The sequence below is a fragment of the Prunus mume genome, linkage group LG5 (genome assembly GCF_029339155.1).
Source record: "Prunus mume cultivar Tortuosa linkage group LG5, ASM2933915v1, whole genome shotgun sequence".
Lineage (NCBI taxonomy): Eukaryota > Viridiplantae > Streptophyta > Magnoliopsida > Rosales > Rosaceae > Prunus > Prunus mume.
This window is the reverse complement of record NC_142702.1, coordinates 22,196,160-22,222,984: the sequence shown is the minus strand read 5'-3', so window position 1 is coordinate 22,222,984 and position 26,825 is coordinate 22,196,160. Positions and strand designations below refer to the sequence as shown.

Here is a 26,825-nt window from a genome sequence, read left to right as displayed (position 1 = left end):
CTTTATTTCTCTCTCAATTAGTGGCGGAGCCACTCCTAGGTCTGGAGCGGCTCATATATTTTAACTCTCCTCTATTATATTAGAATTTGTAATAAACAATTTATAATTTAAGTTATAGTTCACTATAAAACAAATTATACATGACTAAATTATAGCTCTAAACATGTAATTATTGAATACTTAGGTATTTTTTATATACTTGTATTTTCTACTTTGACTCCCCCCCTAACTTTACAATTCTAGCTCCGCTTCTTCTCCTAGTTATATAGAGAATCTACACTTCGTTTGGAACGTTTTTCTCCTAATTACTAATTAGTGGATCATTCATCTTTTACATTTGCAACAAAAGTTAGAATCTTTGCTCTTCATTTCCTAAGTAGAAAAAAGAAAAAACAAGTATTGCAAATTAAAGAGAGAGAGAGAGTACTTTTGTATTTGAGCTTGAGAAAGGGAGACCCCAAACGTGGATTTCAGATAAATAATCATCCAATCAAAAAGGTTTAAAAGTCCACGTGTCAACTCTCAAATGAGTCTGAGGAAGCAGTACAACCCACCGAAGATAATGAGCGAACCAACACCCAACACTTCGAGGAAACAAATCATTTGCAAGTAACCAAAGCAATCAACAAAGTCAGACGGCAAGAGGCAAAGCAGCTGAGGATACGACTCTCTCTCTCAGAGTACACTCTCAATATCATGGCAGCGACAGCCTCGTCCATGGCGACCACCGCCGTCTTCATGCCGCGTCTCCCCGCCAAACCCACTCGCTGCTCTGCCTTGCCTTACCTCCCTCCTCGCCTCTCGTCCACCACATCTTCCTTCCCTCTTAAAGCCTTTCCAGGTACTCTGATTTTTGAAGACTTTTGTGTTTTTGTATTATTTGTATGTAGCTGGTTTTTGTGGGGTTTTCTTCAACTTTCTTCAATTAAGTTCTTTATGGATTTATAAAGTAAGAATTTTGATTCTGTTTTCTGGTGCTTTCCTTTATTTCTCCAGCTAATAGATGTAAGGGAAAGGTAAATAGAATATAAGGGCTGTAAATCTTGCCTCTGGTTCTTAAAGCACAGGTTTTGAACCTTGCTGTTGCTCTTCGTTTTTTGAAAGTAGGGTATTGATTGAGATGAACATAATGTCTGCTATTATGTGCTGATGGCATGAATGTTATTTGAGAGGCAATGATTAGGAGGGATCTGGTGCATTTCTGTAATACAATGAAAATGAAGGTAAGCTGAAGTTACAAGGAATGGATGTATCTGAGTTGATTATGTTTTCACTAGTCGTAATAGTCCCTTCTTTCCTTATAATTCTCCTGCAGAATTCCATCCTTAGTTTCATGTTGAACTCACCCTCAATAGATTTTAAGGGTGGGAATATAATAGTTGGGAGTGTCGGAGCTTTTTGATTTTGAACATCTATTTAAATGTGTTGGCACTTTAAAAAGTGTAGGCTTGTCGCTGATTTGGTACATTCCAAGTAAATGAACTAAAAATTATTGTTATAGCTTTCTATGCTCCAAGTCCACTTCACATACATTGGTCAGCCAATGATAGGAGAATGGAACCATAGGGTTCATATTGTGAACTGGGAATACCACCACTGCAGCCAAGTAGATGCATATCTTGTTTCTTTGGTAGTTTCTGCAATAGGTGTGGGTATTAGCCCTTGGGTACCCCATACTGTGAAAAACCAACAGTCAGAGTAGGAGTTTCAATCGACCAATCTCGTATATTGCTCAAGATTTGTTGCAACTCTGTACATGTAATCCAAGACACACAAATGAACATGACGTTTAAAATAATTTTGGAGTTTTTTCTCTCTATTTGGTATGGCAGAACCCAAACTTGATTGGTCGCATTCATTAATTCAATTTAGTTCATTCTACCTAAGCCTGACTAATTTCCATACCCTTTTTGTTTTTGCCCTTTTGTGCATTTTGGCTGTTTGTACATAAACATGACTAATTGCTATACTTTTTTCCTTGTTTAATTGTTTTCACTATTTATTTGATATTTAGATTTGATTTCTTATAATTTTATTTTTTCCAAAACTTGTTTCTCTTTATATAAGCTGTTTAAAATTGAATCAAAACTTTAAGCTTAAATAAGCATTGTTTTTCTTTCAAGAATCTCGGAGGCTTTCTGTCCAGATCAGAGCATCATCTTCAGAAGAGACATCCACTTCCATTGACTCTGGTGAACTGTTAACAGACTTGAAGGAGAAGGTAAGAAATAAGCTGGCACCGTATAATTGCAAGAAGCTTGTTGTTACCCTTTGTTTTGAATCTTTTTTATAATCCTTTTCTAAGTTTCTGCTGCTTATGACTTGTCTTGATCGAGTGAAACCCTTAGTTTGTTTGAAAATGATATCCTTTATGTTCTGCTTACCAGTGGGATGCAGTTGAAAACAAGTCCACAGTACTTCTATATGGAGGTGGCACGATAGTCGCGGTGTGGTTGTCTTCAATAGTTATTAGTGCCGTCAATTCAGTGCCACTTGTAAGAGATTTCTTTTGAAACCAGTTGCCTCTAGATTTTGCAATTTAGAATCTATTTTGATTATGGAAATGATGAATCTATATTTCAATTTACAACTTTGTGTGTGTGTGTGTGTGTTGCATTATCTCCTGTTTAGAAATTAATTAACTACTCTGAATTGACTTTCAGCTTCCAAAGGTCCTGGAGTTGGTAGGGCTAGGATACACCGGATGGTTTGTCTACCGTTACCTACTCTTCAAGGCAAGTTTAAAGCTCTCAATTTAATGTTGTATATATTTGTTTTCTACAAGCATGATGCCTTGTTGCTCATGATTTTAATAACTGTGACAACATCTGTGCTTTCTGCAATTGAGCACCTGAAAGCAATTTGGCATTGGCTACAGCACATGAATTGGCATGTAGACCCCATAATTCTTCTAACAATTGCAATTTGTATTGCTATTACCCTCAGTCAAGCAGAAAAGAACTAGCTACAGACATTGAAGCATTGAAGAAGAAGATTGCTGGAACTGAATAGATCGAAATGACGGTGCGGCGAAAGTCAAGCATAATTATCTTCGCCATCGTTTCATTTTGTTTCTGTATCTCTACCGTAAGAGGCGTTTGTATCCTGTAATCTAGAATAGGTTTTCTGTGATTGATTGTTAGTCTTGTACTTCCATACTTCCATCTTTGGAATAATATTTGACAATTTTATGTCAGTGAGTCTGTTGGCTCGTCCACTTCCATCTTCAAAATTGTGAGTTGTGTTTGAATTGAAAATCTATATTACAAGACGTTTAGCAAATATAATTTAACACAGCTCAACGTTGGGTCCAAGCATCTCATTCGAGAGAGATGAAATTATTATTTTCCCGATAATTTTTTAAGTTTAACTAGCCCATAGTTTAAAGAAATTTTTAGTCAAGTGTTATTTAATTTTGAAAATTATATTTCTGTTCCATACAGTGCGGAGATTAGCTGATGCTCTATAGATAATAATTAGAAAAACACCAAATTTTAGCTATAACGATCTCTCAATAGTCATGTAGTCCCCATCTTAGATGATGTTTGTTTGTCTTTAAAAAGTATTTGCTTCAACTCCTCTATTTTAACTTTCTCGCTATTGTTTTCCCACTTGATTCTCTCTATTATGAGAGAGAGAGAGAGAGAGAGAGAGAGAGAGTATTTGTTGTCAACTTTGATTATTGTGGTTCCTTTTTTATGCCCAAAAATTTTTCTTTTTGGTGTTTTTGATGAACTATTTTTGCACATGTGAACACTAATTTGCAAGAAAGGAGACAAGCAGCATCCTTAATTAATCGAGAGAAACTTGGTAGGTCACCTTCGTGAGCAATAGCAAGCAAAACAAGCGTACCCATATGAAAAGTGAGGAGCTGTTAAGACTTTTCCAGTCTGCTTGGAATGTTTTTGATAAGTACAGTGATAGGTTACCAGTGGAGCAAGAACTTGGGTGGATATAATACATTACATATAATGGTCCACATGAACAATAAATAAACAGTTCTAATAATGTTTAAGCCTCCAACGGAGAGCGCTACAATGTGTCTAGTTATTACAATGCCTTCTCCAAGTTAGGAGGAAAAGGATGGTAAAAAGAAAACACAGACAAACAAAATGACAATGGTCAGGCGTACTCATCCCTGGAGAAGAAAATCAAACTTCGGCTTCGACAATCAGGATGATGTAGAAGTCAGTGTCTGATAGTAAGCTCTGCTCTAAGATGGAGCACGCCGTTTATGAAGTAAAGACTATCCTCAGCCATGAAGGAAGTCCATGGTATGGCAAATAAGTTCCGGTAGCCAACTGCCTTGCCCCCAGTAAATGTGTAGTTACCTTTGTACTTGCTAATAAATTCCTCAGTTGGCTTTGATCTTGCCGCAAATTCATAGTCCACTGCAAAACTCACTGACCCTTTTTCCTGCATCCCCAAAAACAGCCCAAAACAATGGAAAGAACTTTGCTGGTCCATGTTGCAATGTGCAGAGAGGAAGAACCCTTGCCCACCCAAGTGGAATGCCTGAGAATACACCCGTCCGGATGGGAACAAATTTGCGCACTCCTCCCTCTTCAAGTCCAGGTACACCACACACTGCTGCCTGGGAAGGTCAAATTCCACCACCTTAACAGGGCGATACTTGTATGCCCTCTCCACGAAGCGACGATTCAAGGTAGCAGACTCCTCTGCTGCCAGGATTCGCTGCCGGTGTGGGGCCTCAGCCTTGAAGAAAAGAGCCTCAAGCACTAGCTTGGATGCGGCGTCATGGTCAAAATCATTACAAGTTAAAACTTTTTTCAGCTTTCGACAAGTCATGTAAGGAAAGCGAATGTAGCGTGCCAGTCGACTACCCAAGATTTCTCGCCGTTCCTCCAGTTTTGGGTAGTGAGTCCTAGACCATTTCAATACAAAGTCATATACGGCATCCTCAGATGCAACCTGGAGTTCATCACTGGATACAATTGCTTCTATTCCAGCTAGGGGTAAGGCCATCACCTCTTCTATAAACCTGGTTGAAAAATCAAGGTCAGAAATATACCTCCCAAAAATGCAAACAATGTTACTTTAACAAAAATTTGGTAGATTAAGTTCACATGTGAGTAACAAGGAAACTTACTTGCTTATGTCCTTGTAACGGGCAGCAAGGTACTGCTTTGCTGCATCAGTCAACGCCTGGACTGCTTCAGCCATCAGGACACTGGAAGGAAGCTCTAGATAAAGCAATGCAGACTCAGGTGTCATGGGCATATTCCGCAACAGCCGGCTGCAATACCTCATGCATGAAGCAACCTCAAATTTGTCGGCAGCCATCAGCACATCCAGTAAAGCAGGAGCTGAGGTGGTGGTTAAGGTATTGCTGTACATAAAATTCAGGAGCTCCATGAGGGCAGTTTCTTCTGCACACAGGAAAACAAGTACAACAATTGTAAGGTGACTTCATTGGGAACTAGTTTCTATGGACGTACAACACTAAAATTTACTAAACATAAAAGATAATAGTAAGCTTCTGAAATTTGTTCTCACCAGAAGCATTGATCCGCAAGGTTACATGTCGTTGTTCAGACTCTCTCATCCCATTTGAAAAGAGCTGCATAATAATACAACAGGGGTAAATGAGAAAAACCTTCCAGTGATAAGCAACTACAAGGAAAGGAATCCAATACATTTGCATGTCTTTGATAACAAAAAAGCCAGAGGAACATGAATAACACCAGAGGACATTACCTATAGAAAAACGGACTCTTGGCTGCCAAAATTGGAGAGCTAATGTGCAACGTTTTAACTCTTACAACTGTAGAACAATCCATTCCCCAGTCTGAATCATTGCTGTTTGCAGCTTCATCCCCTACAAGAATACGGGTTCTGGCTTAGAAAACATACAACATGATAACACCCTAGGAAATTAGGAAATTAAACTGCAGAGCTCTTCCTAAGACTGTAAACTTTGCTCACAGAGAGGTACAATAACATACTGAACTAAGACTAAAGTATTAGTGTTTCACTCAGGTAATATTATTGTCATAAACTTTTGGACCCTCACTAAGAAATCTTAGACACACAATAGACGATGAAACACCTAAGCAGAACACAATGCTATTGAAGCAGCTTTTTATAATTTTAATTTTAATTTGTCTTTTTAGAACTCAGAACATAGAGGTCCAAGCATATAGGACATATCCCATTCAAGTAAGGTTGTTTGTTTATGTGCTTTTCAAAATCACACAATTGATTAAAGATGCATTCAAATACCTGAAGGCGATTCTTCAACCATTGCAACTGCTTCCTCATCTTGATTTTCACAACCCTCACAATCATCCATATCAGGTTGATTGTCATTCAATATTTGCTCCTCTGGGCATTCAGCGAGATCCGGAACTGAAAACAAATTCTAAAACATTAACCAGCATTACCCAAAAAAAAAAATCATCATAGCATAATCAAAATGCATGAAATGAAGAGGCAAGCATGTGACTGAACAGTACCCAGATAACAGAAATCCCAAACTGAAATAACCAAAGGGAAAATCAACCAACTGAGAAACGGCAATTATGCCTTCGTCTTGTCCATAATTCAGTGTAATAGAAGCTTCCGTGTCTTTTACCCAATAATACAGGGAAACACCAAGTTGAATAAATGCAGGCCAAAAAAGAGTTGAACAAATGAATTAAAAAGTGAAAATTAAAATCCCATACTTTCTAGTTACTTTGTTTTCCAATAAGTTCAAGGTCAAACCCAGTAAGTCTTTGGGCAGTAATATGAGGCAGAAAACATAGGAAGTAGAATCAAAATTTATATGAAATTAAATTGCCCGTACCTTACATTTCCACAATTTTCTCAGCACCCAAACAAACAAAGAGAGTAAAGAAACGGACATAGATGTGCACTACTCCTCAAATAATAAGCTCAATCAAAAGTTTTCCATTTGGTTGCATCTGAAATTGATGTGAAGAAAGTGAAAAACGTCCTATAAAGCTCTCCCATTAGTTTAAGCGCACAATTATTCGGCCATAATCAATATATCCAAAAATGAATCCTATGGTCGCCCTCAACAAGTACCAAATTTCAATTCTTCCATTTCTCAGGCACAAAACAGCTGTAAAGTAACGCCCAACACGAAACCCTAAAACCCCAAAATGTTCATACTTTCTCGAATATCATCGATAACCACACAACCCACACAATTAAAAAGCACGAAAAGAAGAAGACGTACTGTTTTCCTTCTTGATGTCCTCTCTTCTCCGCTTCCGGTGGCGGGCCCAATCAGCGATACTAGTACAGGCCTCGGAATCGGGTCTGGACTCGGGTGTGTCACCCATGATCTCGATCCGAAGCAGTCGGTCGGAGAAGTTACTGTCGTTGAAGGCGAAGGCGAAGTCGTCGGCATCAGCATCGGCCGACGGCGTCGCGTCCCGGGAGAAGTCGGGGTCCATGAGCGTACTTCTCGGATCGAATAGATCCGTATTCAATTCCTTCATCATTCAAAAACCTAAAACCCCAGAAGAGAAGAAGAGGGTGAAGTGGCAGAGTATGGGGAGAGGTGGTGGGATGGGATTTGGGTGGAGAGAGAGAGAGAGAGAGAGAGAGAGAGAGAGAGAGATGAATTTGAATCAAATGAGAAATGAGGAGGAGATGAGGGAGAGGGTCATAAAGTCGTGATAATATAAACTCTGAAGCGGCAGATGACCCCTCCCCTCTCTCTCAACCCATTTTGTTATGTGCTCGTTTGGTTTTGTTTGTTACTCTTGACTGAAATTTCTGTCATTTGGGTTGGGGTTTGGTTTGGTTTGGTTTGGTTTAGTTTCTGTATCTGACTTGGATTATTAGTTTTAAGTTTATTGTTTGCAAGGAAAACACATCTAATTAGAGGGCGTGACAGGTCAATTAAGGTGGCCACATCATGTCTAATATTTACACTTTTTACACTCATTAAAAACAAAAAATCAAAGTTTTCATTATTTATTTATTTTGTATTTTCATAAGTTTATTTATTCCCAACATATTTCATATAATTTGTTGGATCAATTTCTATTTCAAATTTTGGGAAAAACATTGGTGATTATAGTATTATTGGCATATGATATTGCATTAGGTTTTGGTACATATCTTGTTTGGGATTTCCGGTAATTAATTCTTTAATATTGAGGGTATTCTAGAAGAAAGAAAATTGAAAACAGAGAAGTATATTTATGGGGTTATCTTCTTTTGTCTGGATAGGATAAGACACTGACCAATGGGAAAAAACAGAAGAAATTATAATTTGCTTTTTGCTAATGAACTGTGGTTACTATATTAAGAAAATTTATGGGTTATTCAGGGTGCCATGTAGGCAATTAATGAAGAGATATGATACGAAGGAATTACATTGTAATAAATTTAAAAGATTGGGGTATGTTATTGTAAAAATTGAGAAGATAAAGACAAACATGTCTTAAGGGTATAACTATAGTGTACTAAATTATAATTAACCCAAAATTTATCTAAGCAAGTGACTTGAAGGAAGAGCTGCAATTTGCCTTTTATTACCTGCTGTAAAATACTAAACCAGAGCTTTTTCTAGATGGAGAAAGGAACAGTTATGGGTTTTCTTCTAGATGTAAGTTGTAAATTACCTTGATAAGCTTCTTTTTTAATCTAGAATGTCTACACCGTACATTGCCTTGTAAGTTGCAAATATTCAAAATAAAAAAATTCTAGAAATATGGTAAACAACTAGAATAAAATGATAAGAAAAATGATTATGCTAAATAAAGAATAATTTAGAACATGATGGTGTTTTCTTTCCACCATTGCAAGAATTACATTAAATTAGTGGTGGCATGTTTTCACTTATCAGGAATGTGTATTGCAATGATTCCAATTTTTGCTTCTTCTGTGTTTACTAATATATGAATATTGAAATGATTCCAATTCTTGAGTCATGAGTTCCCCACATTTACTAACGCATAAGGAATAAAAAAATATTATTTGTTTTAAGAAACTCTTCCAATGATGGTGTTTTCTTTCCATCATTGCAAGAATTTCATTCAATTGTATTATATGGCACGTATATACAATATACGATTGAAGATCACTGTGTACTTATTTTTTAGGGTTTATTTTTATTTTGTGTTCAAAACAAAATATGGAAAGAAAAAAAAAACCCAAATCTCCCATTCTCCAAAATGGGGTGTTTCGTTAGAATTAAAATTAGTGCATGCTAATGGTCGGTTGTGATGGGCGGGGTGGCCACGAGAAAGCCCCTCCATCAGTGGCATGGAATTGGTCTCATAAATTAATGTCGTGTGGAAGGCTTGAAGGGTCCAATTAAGCCGTCGTACACAATTCCGAGTTCTTGGTAAAGTCTAAAGTCAATCGTTCTACACGGTTTAAACGATAAAAATATGATCAATTTGCATGCCATTGCCAAATCCTTAACGGCGGAATTAATTAAAATTGTTTATTGGCCGCCGGCCAGCAATCGGTTTGGTCTACTGAGTCCGGGCTCAGATCATTGGCCAAGTCCTGGATAATTTAATCCAAGAAAGTAGTGCTACCAAACAGTTATATTCTTTTGTTTGGTAATGGTATTATGTCCAACCAAGATGTGTACAAACTATGTATTGGGTAGGGTAAGGAGTAGAATATATAGTCAGGTTAGGTGCCAACCAAAAATATTGGTCGGTAAGACCATAAACATCCTACCTTATTCCCAATCACCAAGTCCTGCCGTGCCGGCACCGTCCAGGGAATTCCGTTTTAAGTTCGGATAGTCTTCAGATCCCAAAAAAGAAGTTGGGATGGTCTTGCACTCTTTTTTGAGTTCATAGACTTGAAGAAGTTAATTAACAGTCCATAGACTTCAAGGAGGATCGAGCTATAAATGCGAAAGACATATAATTAAGCTTGAAACTTCCAGTTGAAGAACTCTTCAAACTTCCATTATTTGGACAATCTGCCTTTGAGAACTTGGGGATTTCTATTCACTATACTAGAAAAACCAACTTCCCGGAAGTTGGGGATTGCTCAAATAATTTTATTTGAGGGACATCCATTAGGGTCCCTTATGAAACTTATTTTAACGATCCAAACTATTTATTTTTCACATTTTCATTCAGAGATCATTCTTGCAAAAAATCTTGTAAATCGAAAATCATTAAGGTATCTAATTGAGATCAACAAAATCATTGAACACGGTATTTTAAGAAAATATTTAAATTTCAATAATGTAATTGAGTTGTCAAATGATATCAGATTAAAGTAATTTTTTTTGTTATAGAGATGATCTTTGAATGAATATCTACAAAATAGACAGTTTGAATTAGTGAAATACAATGCGGAGTAAACCCTACAAAAGTGTCTATTAAATAAACTTATTTAAGAAATTACTCAATGAAAGCTATATATAATGACGTTCACAATGCCATTCTATAATCCATCGAATAAGTTGGATAATGACGTTAGTACAATTTGATTGGTAGGACGGCTGTGGTATGAACTTTAAACACAGACTCCCCACAAGCTCCGCTTACCGTGATGTAATCTAATGACCGGAATTTGCCTTATTTCCTCTTTGACGTACACTATCCTACACATGCACATTTTGATTTAGTCCTCAAATTTCATAAATGAATGGGCACATGTGGCTTTTTGGGCCTTGGACTCGTGTCGTTGAAATAGTACATCAAATCAACCCCCTAAATAAAAGCCGATCAAATTGTGCGAGCGCTGCTAGATATCGACTGAGCTGAGGACGCGTCCCTTTGAAGTTTATCTATCTGATTGCACAAAAGAGCATACAGTTAAGAATTGCTGTTTCAATAAAAATTTGGTCTTTTATTATAAAAATAAAAAACCGGTGCATTGACCGACCACCTCAAAGTTCACAAAAGGGCACAAAATTAGATAGAGATGGACGGCCAGCATCCACATGCATGCTACTAAAAACCTGATTAAAATATATCAACTATTCCCGCGGTTAAATTATCAAAATATTAATATTCTTTATCGAGATACGCAATTGACCCAGTCAAACCATGTGTCTGTATGTTTGCTATGCATGTATTCAAAACACGGCTCCAGGAGCGAAATCCGACTTTTTATTTTCTGCGAGAATCGAAATCGGACTTTTTATGTTCTGCGAGAATCGAGCTCTGCAAGGTGGAAGTGTCAACCAAGCCCTTGATATGTAACATACATACATGCAAGAATCGAGCTCTGTAATAAGTGCTTAATATGTAACATGGATGTAATTCAATAATCGGAATTAGAAATATATAACTAATTTTAACATAAAAGACTTATTGGAAAAGTAAGAACACAAATAACATTTAATTTGGCATTGCGTATGTATGAACTTTTAATACAGAAATGGCTTTATACAAAGTCTCTTCCTTCGATTAGTTTCTCTCAAGTCATTTGAGAACAGATCCAGAACCGTAGATCGATGGATCTTGTTAACGTATTTTAAAGTACAAAGTTACACACATTGGAAAAACGCCTAAAACAAATTAGTGGAAATGTGGAAACATCTGATTTTTGTAAGATGACAAACAATAGAGAAATTAACATGGCTTTTGGTCCCTTGGATCTGCATGTCCATGGTTTTGAAGTTATTCAGATTCACCAACATGAATTTTCTGATCGATCCTGCAAATCACCAAAGCTTAACAAAGAACACCATATAGGTTTAGATATCAAATTCAAAGTGCATATATAGTTCTAAAACATTAACAGGGAAACTGAAATAAAGCAGAGAGAGAGACAGAGACATAGAAAAGGGAGAGAGAGAGGCCAATATGGAGCTCCCTTCAATCCAAGTAAGGAGAGGAGAAGGCAATCACATCTCCTAGGTCATGCAAACCCTTAAGCTGCGCACTTCAGTTTCATAACGTGCGCACCCCAGAGGTATCCATGAACCAGCAGCAGCGTAAACCATCTCTCCCTCCTGGTTTTGGACCAAAGGAAGCTCCCAACTAACACTCAAACAGTACAAGAAATGCTACCAAAAAGACAAACTAAAAAGAAGAAAAAATAAAAAGAGAAAGCGGTAAAAGATGCCAATCTGCCCAAATGGTTGCTCTAGTTGTGAGGAGAAATGGCGGGTCTGAAGGGCCTTTAAATAGAGATAGAAGTAGTGGGTAAAAACCCTAGTAGGTGAGAAAGGACCACAAGATAGGATTGAGAAATAAATAAGGACATTAATGGGGGATGTGAAGGAAATCTGAGGGTTAGATTTTCTCTTTAATTTTCTGACAAAAGTTGAATGCATCATGCATGGGGTTGATTTGGGAAACAGAGACTGGTAATGGCAGACAAGGGCATCTTTCTTCATCTCCCTTTTTTGATAAAGGCAACAATAACTATTAGATATTGAAGAGAAAGCCGACTCTTAGAAATAGGTAAGAGGCACACTGGCGCTGCAACGGCTAGATTTTGGTTTCTGGTTTGAGATGTGTCTGGATGCAGGACTTGTTTTTATTTATTTATTATTAATTAATTAATAATGTGAATGTTATGGATTAATAAAGAAGAAAAAAGAATTAATGGAATCATAAATTTGGGATTGGTCTAGAAATTATATGTTTAAGTTTCTTTCTTGATTGTACCAAATTTATTAAATTAACGTTGCAGAAAACAATGAAAATGTGGAGGTGTTATAAAAGCATGGCATCTGTACGTTTTTGTTAGATTCTCCATCCAAGAGTGACGGTTGGTGGGGTGGGGTCATGATGCTCACCGTTTGATCCATGCGTAGATTTTTACTCTATGTGCTAGAAAGCTAGTGAAATTTAAAAAAAATCTCTTTCTATTATTTTATTTTATGATTTAAAATAGAAAAAAAAAAATTATTATTGACAAGTTAAATTTTTACCTTCATAATTTTCTGTCAAAAATATTTGCTCTAGCAATTTTGGGAGAAATTGTTGAGTCCGTCTGTCAGACTACTTGGATTGTCTAGTCACGCTCACACATTAAAGGGACTTTTGTATTTTGATTTCACTCATCCTCGCAATGACCCACACACAATTAATTATCATGTTATATACGACAACTGCATACAAGAATTTCTCGCAACGACTTCAATTAAATCAAAGGTCATGCACGACCTTTTTGTCATTTGAGAGTGTTTCGAGGATTATACTACTTCTCTTTAAATATTTGAGTAAAATTTAAGCTTAAAATAAAAGATGAGTAAAATACATGAAATTCACATATTATTGACTTCATGAAGAAATGTAAAACCAAGGTATGATGATAGGGACACATTGTCAAACTAGCCTTACGGTAGGGGAGGTCTGTTGAGAGAGTAGGGTCCGCCATGAGTTGTTTTCTGGGGAAAGTTGCGATAAAAGATGATCAATTTCTCTCTCCTCACGTAATATTCCTTCTCTTGTTTCAACAAGAAAATTCCATTATGAGATTCTTTCTTCAATATTGCAATATCTTAGAAAATTAATGGCATTAATGGTCCTAAGCCGGCCGTTGCCTATATAAACACCTTTCAACGTCTGCTATTCTCCTAAACTCATGTTGCTTCCTATGCTTCTTGCTCCTGAATGCTAAGGTTTTAGATCATATGTTATGTGGGTTTCAATTGGAGCTCTTCTTCACTCTAATTCTGAAAAGAGGTGATGGTAGACCACGACTGCTAATTCATGAATACCTTTAAGTGTGCACGTTAGCGATGGGTGTGCGCATGTTAAGATAAATTACTAAATTCTTTGTTTAGTTTTTATTTTATCAAAGTTAGGAAGAGGGAAGGGGGAGGGCTCTCACACACACACTGTGTCAGGTGCCATGAAAGTTTGAATATGAGACCACTAGTTTATAAGTTAGTGCCCTTTATCACTGTAGTGGATCCCGTTGACAAATTATTTGTCTACTTTTGATCTTGTGCACACCTAGACTTGGACAAATTGTTTGTCTAATAATGTTAGTCAGTTGTTTTGTTAATTATAATTAGAGGTGTCAAACGGGACGGGCCGGTCCAGCACGGCACGAGCCCAACCCATTTAAATGAGGCACGGCACGGCACCAGACGAATATTAATGGGCGTGCTCGGCACGAAAACTTGGGCCGGGATAAAAATGAGGTCCAATGGACTGCCTGCCGTGGCGACATGGGCCGGGCAGCATGCTCAAGCACAGCACGAGCCCAAGCACGGCCCACTTAACATTTGTTTCTTTCTCAAAAGTCAAAATGCAATCATTTGACATTTAATGTCATTATTTATATATTTTTTTTAATCATAAATATATATTTGATGTCTTTCATTTTAGGGAAATTACTTGGGTCCTTAATTAATTAAACATATCAACTACAAATTAATTAAACAACATTAGACTTGATATCTAATCAGTACATATGACATATATGATTATCTTATAATCAAAGAAAGACATTATTTCACATATAAAATAATAAGTTGTTTAAAGATGAAAAGTTGAAGTGGACTTTGTAGAGTTTGACACTTTTTGCCCTTCGTCATTTCATATTGTTTGGATGTTTGATTAATTAATGTTTTCAAATAGTTTATCATTTATTGCCTCTAATTATATTTTTAATGTTTATAATTTGAATTATCTAGTGGAAAAAAAATGAAGTAAAAAAAATTCAAATTAAATAGATTGGTTCTTGGGCCCGAGTATGGCACGAGCACGAGCATGGGCATGGCACGAGCCTGGCCTGGCCCGATAAATTACATGGGCCTAGCCTGACATGAAAACGTTAAAAGCACGAGTTTAAATGGAATGGGCCGGCCCAACATGGCCCGTTTGACACCTCTAATTATAATGCATAAACTAGAGCTAGTACTTCATGAGCATTGAAACTTTGACTCTATCAATGTGTGATTTTGGGATGGAAAATATTTGCCTTCTTTTTTGGAAGTAGGAACTCCTATTTTCTTGTCAATCGCAGTTTGACATGTATGTTGAAATTTATCTTTTTATATTTTTGATAAATTATTTTTACACATATGTCAAACTGTGATTTGCAAGTCATAAAAGGAGGAAAACAATGTCCTTTTAGGATTGCTGAAAGTCTGCTGGCCTTCCCATAATTTAAAGTTGGAGTTGGAAATGTATCTATCCGGGAAAACCTGACATGGCAATGGCGTATGACACTTGTATTCAAGAAATTAATTTTTTGTTTAATTTCAAATGAGCTCTCGAAGTGATTATTATTCAAGATCAAGATAGGTGTTGATGTGTAATCAAACTAGATAAAAGAAAGCATGTATGTGTATGACTTTTGGTTCACGTAGTTTTCCTTGGATGTGACATTAATTTTATTCCTTAATGTGAATTTTCTCCTTATCAAAGGAAAAAAAAAATGATTTTTTCCTTGTAATAAGACAAAAGACCACCCGGAAAGTCATAATTATTTGCAAAATTTCAATAATTTGCATTCTGAAAATTTTGATTTGAAGCAACATCAGACAAGCAAACGATTTGAAAGGTGGATAGAAATCTCAGTGCATCAAGAATAATCTAACCCAAAAAAAGGTCCTAGAGTGGAAGCAATGAAGAAAACCATAATTGTTGCGCAATCCTCGGATGGGCTTTTGACCAAAATTCAAAACTTACAACATGGGGTACGTAAAGAAAAAGAAGGAACGATATTTTATTCGAAAGCTCAATTTATAATATGTTTTTTAGTATAAGCGATATGGGAAGGGAGTTTATACAAATATTTTTTAGTGTATAGGGGGTTTGAATTTCTGTCCATATAGGTGGAGGTGAAAGAGCCCAACTAACTTAGTTATACCCTACTTGCAGCTCAATTACAATCTTGCGTAAGAGTATCCTATATAATAATCGGGCTCTTCAAACCAAGTAACACATGAGCGAAGGGATAAACCTACATACTATTAATTTCACTATTTCCCAAAGCCACAAATTTAGGCTTGTGAAAACCTAACGAGAAAACCCCTAAGAGTAGTTGTGGTGGATCTATGTCAGATCTGTGTGAATATGTTCATCTCCGTCCTCCGTTGGTTTGGTGAGGGCCTGATCCGAGCGGTGCTGGTGATAGGGCGTTATGTTTTGTTTGTTTGTTTAGTTGTAATAAGTGCATCAATTCTCTATGAGATTGTTGAATGGTTTGTTGGTCTACATTCAGGAGAGCTTTAGTCATTGTTTAGATTTTAAGTTGGTTTTCTAAGTCTCTCCTTGGGAGAGTTTTTGTTTCGTTATTTATGTTGGTGTGTGTTTAGTTTATTCAAGCCTTGTCTTGGGGCATTTTTCAGCTTTTCGTGAAAAAATCACTAGAGTAAAGCCATGTGACATTGGTTTGCTGCTAGATTTGAGCCCTTAGGGCTGTGATTGGGGGAGTACCATAACCACGATTATCTTTTGTACCATAATGAAACCTGTATTGGGTCATTATTTGGGTATGATTATGAATTCAAGTGATTGGTTGCATGTGTGACTATTGTAATCGAGCCTTTCAGTTTTTATCAATGATATGTCTATATTAAAAAAAATTCACTCCCGACCGTAAACCAATCATTTCTTATTGTAACAAAAAAAAACTATATCTTGCCCGATTGTAACAAAAATAAAACTCTTGTATCTTCTAGTAAACAAAAAAAAAAAGAAAAAAAAAGAAGAAGATATGTTTCGTTTTCCAAAACTGATTGGGGTGCTTCGAAATGTTCCAATTTTACGGTAATTCATTTTCTCATCCACTCTCATTACTTGAACTAATAACCCCAAAAACTTGTATATACTGAAACAAGTAAAATCCCATTAAACATAAGTAAATTGAATAGGACTTGTTGCAAGGGATAAGTTTTTCATTACTTGAGCCTCAAGCACAACTTTCCTGTAAGGTCCAATATTAAACGAGATTTTTCTTGATACGCTGATATCGGTTTCCCGTTTGTTTCCTTTACCTTCAAGTTAAATTTACTTTCCTTTTCATCGTCTTTCCAGATCCTACTTGGATTTCTGAAAAATTACTTCTATAAGCTGATATAGGGAGAGGCAAATAATTAGCAAAACGCATATGGAGATTCTTTCTTTAATATTACAAGATCTTTGAAAATTAATGGCATTCATGACCCTAATATCACCTCCTCCCAGCCGTGGCCTATATAAGCACCTCTCAAGGTCTGTCTATTCTCATCATAAGCCATTTTGCTTCGAAATTTTCTTGCTTTTATATGCATAGAGTATTATGTGAGGTTCAATTGGGGCTCTTCTTCACTCCAACTCTGAAAAGAGGTGATGGTATACCACGACTGCTAGTTCATGAATACCCTTAAGTACGCACGTTATCGATGGGGAGTGTGCGCATGCTAAGGGTTTGCATGAGGTAGGAGACGAGGGTACCTTGATCTTTTTGGTTTGGAGTGAAGAGAGCTCCTAATGGATCTTCCTAAACTTTGGTTCTTATTGTGCTTGTGTACATGTTTTATTTTTCATTGTGAGCATATATATTTAACTTTAAGATGAAACTATATAATGTTTTTTTTTCCTACACCAAGAATTGGGTTGGCCTATTTAATTTTGTTTTTCTACATTACTCAGTTTCTTTGTTAGTTGCAATGCAGAAAATTTAGCCACTTCAAGAAGCATTGAGTTGAGACAATTGACTCTGCAGAGGTGTGATTTTGGAACTGCTGAAAATCCTCCATATTTTGAAGTTGAGGCTAGGAGTGTCTGATTTATATCCATCGAGGAAAACCAGACGTGGGGATGATGGCGTATAGCACTTGTATTGAAGAAATTATATTTTCAGTTTAATTGAGGCCTGAAAGTGATTATCGAAGATCGGTGTTCATACGTAACTTGATAATACCCTTCAAACGTAGGCATATGTATGTGTACAATTTAATTTGGTTAATGTGAATTTTCTCCTTGCATAACTGTACAATTTTGGGCTCATATCTAAAATCCCTTCCATAACTGTACATATACTCTTTCGTCAAACCAACTGATGGTAGGTAGGGGAGTTCTTTTACCCCCAAAAAGTATGATTTGTGATACATTTTATTCCAATGTAATCGAACATGGAAAAAATAATATGGATGTCGCATGAAAAATGGGCTGTTGGAAGGAACATGTCTGTTATGCAAACAAAATAAAAGCTCTGTTCTATTGCTAGGCCATGAAGACTTCTGGCAAAATCAAAATCACATCTGCGCATGGTGCAGCCGCTGAGTCTTGGTGCTTCGTAAAGTGGCTGCTTTCTGTAATCTAATTGCCAAACAAACTTAGCAAAACATTAGTTAAAAAAGCGGATTAATTAACATACAAAATAAAGGATTGTACAAACCAATACTTGGTACATATCGATCTAGGCATATATGCACATTGTAATGCAAGTAGACAATTGGGGCATTCTTGACTCTACCAAATGTGCAGAAAGTTTGATCACCACCTTGCTTTTGTTTGAGTCAGGGGAGGAGGTTCAATAAAAAGAAAGAAAAAAAGAAGAAAAAAGAAGCAAAGTTTGGAAGACCATTTGGAGCTCCCTTCACTCCAATACCAAAAAGATCAAAGTAGCCTCGTCTCCCACCTCATGCAAACCCTTAACATGCGCACATTTAATTTTATTGTGCGCATCTAAGGGTATTCATGAACTAGCAGTCGTGGTCTACCGTCACCTCCTTTCAGAGTTGAAGTGGAGAGAGCTCCATTTGGGCCCCACTTAAGACCCTAATTTGACCTATAAGCTAGTAGCTATATATGTATCAATGGAAGCGATATTGGCTATGAGAATGGGAAGCCTTGAGGGGTCTTTATATAGGCCAGGACTTCGGCTTTAGGTAAGTTGGGGCCATTAATTTTCCCAGATTTAATATTAACGAAAGAATCCCATAATGGGATTTTCTTGTCAAAGAATTGGTGAAACGTTGCAAGATTAGTACAGAGAAATCAATTATTGCTGATTGAGAGCATCTTTTCTGATTAACTTTCCAACTAGGGTTATAGGTTGTGATTATATATAATCATATATAGGTAAGTGCGTGTTTATCTTTATGATCAGAAGCTCTTAAAATTGTAGGTCCCATACACGAACGTTGCTTGTAAAGTGTACCAATTGTGTGTTCCATCAAAGAAAAAAGAAATGTGTGCTTGTGTGGCTTGGATGATTATCTTTTTTGGTAATTGGTATGTTGTATATTTTAAGTGGAATTGGTGTCACCTTAATTTAGATCTTTCTGTTATGGCCTGTGCATATTTACATACAGCACAGGGGTCCTGAAATTTTTGTCAAACATGACTTGAGCCAAGTAGACAAGTACACAATTAGGAAAGTTAACCCTAAACTTACTAGCTAGTCTTAAAAATATACTATCAAAGAGATTGTATTTAGCCTTGGGATGGAATTGGGACGGTTTCAATATTATAAATTCAACACTTGGCATAATTGTAATAAATTTGTGACATTAACATGTCACGTGATGTTAAGATTAATCAAAAACATTAAGACGCTCCTTATACTCACTCAAGTGTGTAATAGCTTCACTTTTGCATACGGCATTGCAAATTCAAATCCTTGCTAAATTAGTCGAACCATTTTAAAGCAATAAAATGTATATTAATTGAACCATTTTCTATCTGTTAACTAGTTATCATTTCTTTCTTCAAAAGTATATGAGACTGGAAAATTTGTTATTTCACTAGAAAAAGCTGTTATTAGGTGGGAGATGATATTCTAATTAGGAATTGAATTCTTGATTTTGGAGGAATTCAATTCTTGGGTGGGAGATGATATTTTAATTAGGGAGTTTCACTAAAACACCCAAAATGGAGGTTGAAATTATAAAAAAACCCAACACCCAAAACACTTTATAAACACACCCAAAACTCATCATTACACACACTTAAAACTCATTTATACACACACTCAAAAAGTTGACTTTGATGTTGATTTTGGGTGTGTTTCTATATTTAAATAGTGCTTGGGTTTTTTTATAAATACATGTCTAGGATTGAGTTTATTTATAAATTTGTATTCTAATTATTGGAGAATTAATTCATTAGGAATTCATCTTTTTTACCTATTATATCCTCACACAATTTTCAAATTTTCAAATTTGTCATCTACTTTAATCCAATAACAAGGACATTTTAGTAATTAGTATAACTCCTACCCCAATTCCATATGGTTTAGTAAACAACTTCAATAAGAATTCGGAATCTAATTATCTTCAATCTAACTCCTCCTCAATTCAATTTCTCATAATTCAATTACGAATTAGTAAATATGCCATTGAAAGTAATGAACTAAATTGAAAACAAAAGGAATATGAGAATATTCTTTGATTGAAGATTGATAGAAAAAGTATTTCTCTCACATTAAAAAGTTAAGGACCTATCCAGGAGTTTATAAGGAATTAAGTTACTGAAGTGGAACCTCAACTTCCTTCAGTTTTACAAGATTTTTTCAAGCTGTTCTTTAGACGACTCGATGCGGAGCAAACCATGTCATGTCTAAGCACCAGTCCCATCGCATCCGTGGATCAATTGGAGATTGACATGCAGCCATGATGGCTTCACAAGGTTTCATAAGGGGGTGGTGGTGTGCAGAGTAGCTTCTCATCGTGTCCACGGACGAACGACATGCCTACACATGGAATTTGAGGTGACGGGAATGGTGGTTCTGAAGGAGGGTGGCACCGTCTTCATTTAAGATAGGTCTTGTTGTCGACGTGGCCTCTTCATGGCCACGTGTCATGCTTGCATTGGGTAAACTGAACTTGGTTATTACCTTGCGTTAACACGTACAAATCATAAAATTCCATTTCTAATTACTAAAAATTAAGTACACTTCCATGAAAATATTAGAAAGAAAATTGCTACTATCATTATCGCAAAGTTTATTCTTATGCTAGTTGCTTTTTCATAGTGGTCCACTACATTCAAGAAGGAAATTTAAAAAAAAATTGTTATGCTTAGATTTGAACACCATCATGCCGCACAAGTGTAAATTTTTTTAGAGGCTTAATTTGGCTACTGGATAGTGAAAAAGAAGTACTTTCAGTATGGTCACTATCTTTTGACAGACAACATAGTAGGCACGTAATTTTATAGATTTTTTAAGCCTCAATCGATTCCATTTTGTCAATTTTGTCAATATAAAAGAAATTATACTCAGAGGTGTCCAGTCACACTCACTATGGTACCAAGTTCCAACTTCCAAAAACTAATTGGATCATGAAAAGTACCAAGAAATTTTGGGTCAAGCAAATTGTAAAATATTTCTATGCACTGAACACTTTTCTTGAATCTTACTTGCAGGTAGTGGTGGGTGGTGGGACTTAATCCCATGTGAATTTTAATCTAACAAAAATGGTTCTTTGCATTGTTTAAATGTTATTGACAATTAGAAAACAGTTTTAATATTTCAGTGAACTCAATTGGGAAGGGGGTGGCTGGTGTTGTAGTCAGCAACAGCCTCAGAATTTTGGTCTGCATTTGGGTTTTAAATATTATAGAATATCAAGTACCATTTGGTGGATTAAAGTATAATTCTTTATATGGTCAAAAGCAATTAAGCAAACCTAAAATTTTTCATTTGAAGAGCTTGAGAAAATTATATATAAATATATGTCACTGATGGTGGTGCCAATTGTCTCCTCGTTACAATCAGGAAAGTTAGGAGTAGCTTTCATGGCCATCAGTCTTTTAGATAACTATTGTTGAACCCACAAATATTCAAGTGGATAACATGGAGGAGTACAAGTATATTAAGATGATCCTTGAGGGAGAGGAGTTTTGGGAAGAGAAAATAATCAGATGATGAAGGACACGGTTGTTACTATTTATTTATTTTTATTGGGAGTGATCTCTCAAAAAACCTCTTTCTTTTTACAAGAACTACTACTCTATTTATAGGAAGAACAAAACATGAATTAATTTACAAGCCAACCACCTCGGCTCGGAGCCGAGCTGTTTATGTCACATCAGATCTGTCAGACGACGGGTGGTCGGGGTTGTCCATGTCCTCAGCCCATGATGACCTTCTTACATTTCTATTAGTGGGCGGGCCTGGACAGAATAGCTTTTCTGCACACACGGTGGTAGTCCCATCTAGTGAGGTGGTGACTTGGATGGCTAACACCCGGCTTTCGAAGGGATGGGGGCGCGCTTTATGAGGCGCGACGGATCGGTGGTTAGAATGGGTCTTGTCATCGACGTGGATGACTTACACCCTTTCGATCTCCCCGAGGCAGCTCGTAGGCCGATGTAGAGTGGTTTTTTCATTTTCTTTGGTGCGTCTTACGAGACCCACGTATCGCACTTTTATTGGGTAGATGAGCTCAACATGTGCCGAGCGTCAACAACTATCATACAACTAGGCATTGATTTAGGCTTCAACTGGTTCCAGTATCCATGTCCAGACTCCATTTCGTAATTTAGATTGATTGATTGAGATATAAGAGGTTTTTGAAAAATCATATAAATTTGTACTGATTTTTTGACAGGTTTGCCTGATAAGAAGTTGAGACTAGGATGATAACAAAAAAATATGTATAACAAGGTTGATAAGAAAACAATTCTCATGTACAAGTGCACTGCATTTGGCATTTGCTTGTCTATTTGCACTAGAAACTCAGTTTACAAAGATCCTGGCCTCAATTCAATGAACAGCTATGTTCCATGATTGTGCTTAACAAACTAGACAGGCCCTTTGGAAGTCTTCGAGCGAGAGCGCTTTGCTTCTAACCTGGCTTCAAGTAATTTTGCCATCAGCGTATTTTCATTAAGCCCCGGAGGCCATTCCAAAGTAGATTCAGATTTTCCAAATTCTGGGGTTGTTAATTTTGACATCCATTGCTGTACCGGACTAGCATTACCTGTATACACAGGCTGGATACCAGTTTCTACCATGCAGTTACTTTCAGAAGGATTGGATTTCAATCCATGTGCCACAACCCGTTTACTTTGTGTTTCTTGCAGACCTTCTCTGATTAAATCACAGTACTCAGATTCTTCAAGATTGTCAATCAGAGCTCCATTCTCTTCTCCCATTTTAGTGATTTCACCATGTTTATTATCTGCAGACTGTCTCCTGTTTCCAGTATAGGACATGGCTCTGGCCATATGTTCTTCAAACTGCCCTTGCAAACCAGACAAGCTATTACCCTTGGTTTTCTCCTGTGATACCTTTTTCCTCATGGAATTAGATTTCACTAGTCCTTCATGTTGGCCTTCTGCAACTTTTTTTTTGTGCTGCCTAGCGCTGAGCTTGATTTGTTTTCCACTGGCAGTCTTGCTTGCTTCTAAAGCGTGTGAATCACCGTCAGTAGAATCTTCATCAGCTACATGTTGTGGTGCACTTATAGCCTCATTCAATGGAAAGGACTCTAATGAATGCCGGCGTGAGCAGTTTCCCTTGAGCTCCATTGGGGAGAACTTACTATTTTTCTTCAATTCAACAGATCGTTTAGCCTGAAGAAAGTTTTCTATATCAAAACCTAACTTTTCTACAATTGTATTCCTCTCTGCAAGGTCATTCTGAGCTTCTGCTATCTTCATTTGCATCCGTTCATCAAGCCATGCTTCTGAAAGATGGAGAATTAGTCTGTCAGAGCTGGTCATACCACTGTGATCCTTCTCAGGATTTTGCTTCAGGGATCGCACCTCTTGTTCGTACTCTTTTATTCCATTTGCAAACTCATCACACAAGTTTTCCAATAGGATACGCGCTTTTCTCTCCCTTTCAAGCTCCCTCAAAGCATTAGAGAAAGAAGATTTCACTTCAGAAATCTCTCGAGCTAGCTTCCGATGCAGGCTTTCTGAATGCTTTCTCAACTTCCTCTCACCTTCTAGCTCATCCCTGAGCAATTGGAGTGTAGCTTTGATCTGATCCTGGTCCTTATTTTTCCAAACAAGTTTACTTTCTGTAACATGCTTCATCAAGTCGTCCATTTCTTGCCTATCTGATTGCTTCTCATGCAACAACACTTCAATTTTTGCCTGAGAATGATCTAGTTCCATTTTCAGTGCTTTTACCAATGCTATATTGGATGCATGCTGTTCTTCAAGAGTCCAGATACGATTGAGCACTTTGAGTAATTCTGTGGATGTTTTAAAGCTTCGACTTGACTCACCCATCCTTCCCTTATAAGGTGCCACCTATGAAAATCAAAGGATACTTGAATCCATCAAACCAGCAGATAACATAGCTTTTAGCTCTCACTTGATTTGGTGAAAGAAAATAACTCAAAACATCATTCCAATTGTATTAGATGATATCATTAATATTTTATACTCCAAAGTTCTGTCCTGAATTTTTGTAGTTACATAATACAATATCACTATATTGTCGTTCCAAAACATTTCTACACAACATAGAATCTCGACTTCTATGAATTCTTTGAGCAAACAGTTCATCTTTTAATAGAGAAAGCTCTGTATTACTTTACATTGTTGTCTACTTATCAGTTGATTCTCTTAAGGGCATCCAGGAAGATGCACCATTAAGTTACATTTTGAGTAATCACTCCCAGAGTTTACAATGAATCAGCCTTCTAAAATTTAATGTCAGTGAAAACAAGCACTTTCAAAGAATTGGAAAGTCAGCTCTTAATCCTCATTGTAAATATTGTTGAATTTGTAAGACTACTTGACTCATGATATCTTCTTTCTATTCTATATATAAGTTATTTAAGAAGAAGCAGGCTATTTAACAAGAGGGACTCTTTTTCTTATTCAGGACAAGAGGGACATAATTACTCACCTCCAGTGAGCTACTACAACTAGCAGGAGGTAGGGGTTGAAGAGCACAACCATTGCTCTCAACTGATTGATGGTGTTGTATCAGTGATGCTGATACAAGCCTCCCCAAGCTGCTTGCAGTTGCTGGCTGGAATGAGACAAAGGGCAAGGATCAACGATTAAATCGAAACATACAGACAAGCACGAATTCGGATACAGAGAGTCTAGCAGCTTGAGGAGCAAAAATTAGATCAGAGCTCTCAAGCCATATACAAAGTCTAGCAGTTCTTCCCAACATTACAAACTTCTCCTAGTGTTACTGCTGCATAATCATTTCATCAAGATAGTTCTATGCCAAAGACATTAACCTTGAGAATTAAACTTAATAATGCAACCACTTATAATGTTGCTTCAGAGAAAAAGAAATACTGAGCCATATTTGCTCCCGGAAGAAGAAATTCAAGCCCAAATAACTAAACAAATCCAAATAAAGAAAACCACAAAGTCAACATTAAACACTTCCCAAAATAACACACATTAATATTGTATAGATACCTGGTGGTGATGAAGTGAGTTAGTAGGAGTGTCAAGCCCGATCAGATGCTTGGGAAGCTCAAACCCATTTCTCTTCTGGTGCTTGCGCCGAAGTCTAGCTCCTGCTTTGCTCATTTGGGCAAGTGGGTTATGCTGGAACTGATAAGACTCAATTTCCCAGAGGCTGGAACAGAGCTTTCTAGCAGAGAGTGAAGTTGTGGGGTGAAGGTTGAGAAATTCAGAGCTGGTTTTGTTGTTGCTGTTATAAAACTCATCAAGCCTCCAAATAGGTGGTGGCGTGCTACAAAGCCCTCCTCTTTTCCCTACCAATACACCGCGTTTCAACTTTTTCACCATTGATGATCCTTCTTGCTTTTTTCTTTCACTTTCCGCACCCTTTTCTTTTCTCTCCATCTCTCTCTCTCTCTCTCTCTCTCTCTCTCTTCAAAATTCAATCTCTGAGCTTCTAAGCTCTTTCACCCACGTTTTTGTTTTCCTTTTTTTGGGCGCTTCAAGATTACTAGGTTGCTTATTTCTTTCTCTCTTTTTCCTCAAAGCTACAGACACTAAGGCTTGCTTGCTCTGCTCTGTCCTACATATTTTGCATCTCTATTTTATAAGTGAGCATTGAGTTTTATGTTTTCTGTTTCTTTGTCCCCCGATTTACCCCAAAGCTTATCCACCTCGGCGCTAATATGCCAAGGAAATTGGGACAGGGGCCTTCAAAACTGGGCCCGCTGATTCTAACACTTATCATTTTTTGTTTAAAAAAAAAAAGTAAAAACAAAAAGAATTTTGAATTTTTTTCTCAAATACAACTGTTAAATAGTGATTTTATTTTTATTTTTATTTTTACATTTGTCATATGTTAAATAGTATTATCTGATAGCACTTTCCAAAAAAATAAAAAATTATGTTGTTTTTATTTGTAAACTTTGTCATTTGAGCACTGTTAGGATCAAAGGTTGCGTCCTTAAAGGTTAAAACTAAGGACCTCCCCTCAAATGAGGTTTTACACTTGTCAATTTTATTTAAAAAATTATTTTATTGTTTTGAAATTAAATAAATGTCAAAATTCTATTTATTTTAAGGATGAATTCCTCCTATTTTTAAGGAACTAAACTTTGTTCATCATAAATTAAGATTCATAGGACTTCAAGCCCAAGTATGGTTTAATAAATTTATCTCATACATTAGCAAGTACTTAGGTAGTTCTAGGTTAAGCATGTATGATCTTTTATTTAAATTCTAAATAAACTTTGACATTCGGAGAATTCATTTTATGACATCTTAAAATATGAAGAGAGAAGTATTATGCATAGGAAAATACTTCCCTTCTTATCATGTAAATAGAAGCCTCTACGTTTATTAATAGAATATGACATGTGTGCAGAAAATTTTCTTTTTCTTTTTAATAAATTATTTTTGCATATGTACAAATCATTATTCGCACAAATGAGGAGTATCTCCTTACACGGAAGGAGGCAAGTGGATATGACAAACTAATTTTTTTACATGTATTTTCTTTTGTCTCCTACCTCTATATTTGCTCTTTTCACTTCCTTCCTATTTAATCTTCTTAAACTTTGATTTAAACAAAATGCTACCGAGGATTCGCAAACTTTCTCACATGCATGTCGA

The 26,825-nt window shown here is 36.6% G+C and overlaps 3 protein-coding genes across 4 annotated transcripts; 1 reads left to right on the top strand and 2 right to left on the bottom strand.

The window, feature by feature from the left end:
• The first annotated feature begins 580 nt into the window (after window positions 1-580).
• On the top strand, window positions 581-3,232 carry LOC103332283 (CURVATURE THYLAKOID 1A-like protein). Its single transcript, XM_008235006.3, has 5 exons — window positions 581-841; window positions 2,124-2,221; window positions 2,388-2,495; window positions 2,664-2,735; window positions 2,947-3,232. The coding sequence occupies exons 1-5, from the start codon at window positions 697-699 to the stop codon at window positions 3,010-3,012; spliced, it is 489 nt and encodes a 162-aa protein (XP_008233228.2). The 5' UTR covers window positions 581-696; the 3' UTR covers window positions 3,013-3,232.
• Window positions 3,233-3,932: 700 nt separating this feature from the next.
• LOC103332284 (BTB/POZ domain-containing protein POB1) lies at window positions 3,933-7,738 on the bottom strand. The gene is made up of 6 exons (XM_089051997.1): window positions 7,205-7,738; window positions 6,244-6,369; window positions 5,720-5,839; window positions 5,518-5,583; window positions 5,111-5,390; window positions 3,933-5,002 (listed from the first exon to the last, which is right to left on the bottom strand). The coding sequence occupies exons 1-6, from the start codon at window positions 7,470-7,472 to the stop codon at window positions 4,189-4,191; spliced, it is 1,674 nt and encodes a 557-aa protein (XP_088908123.1). The 5' UTR covers window positions 7,473-7,738; the 3' UTR covers window positions 3,933-4,188.
• A 14,705-nt stretch (window positions 7,739-22,443) lies between these two features.
• LOC103332285 (uncharacterized protein At5g41620) lies at window positions 22,444-25,824 on the bottom strand. Of its 2 annotated transcripts, XM_008235008.2 has the most exons (3): window positions 25,206-25,824; window positions 24,673-24,798; window positions 22,444-24,068 (listed from the first exon to the last, which is right to left on the bottom strand). In XM_008235008.2, exons 1-3 carry the CDS (start codon window positions 25,596-25,598, stop codon window positions 22,608-22,610), a joined length of 1,980 nt encoding a protein of 659 aa, XP_008233230.2. In that variant the 5' UTR covers window positions 25,599-25,824; the 3' UTR covers window positions 22,444-22,607. The 2 variants fall into 2 exon arrangements, with proteins under 2 accessions (XP_008233230.2, XP_088909161.1); XM_089053035.1 differs by lacking the exon at window positions 24,673-24,798.
• Window positions 25,825-26,825: the final 1,001 nt, after the last annotated feature.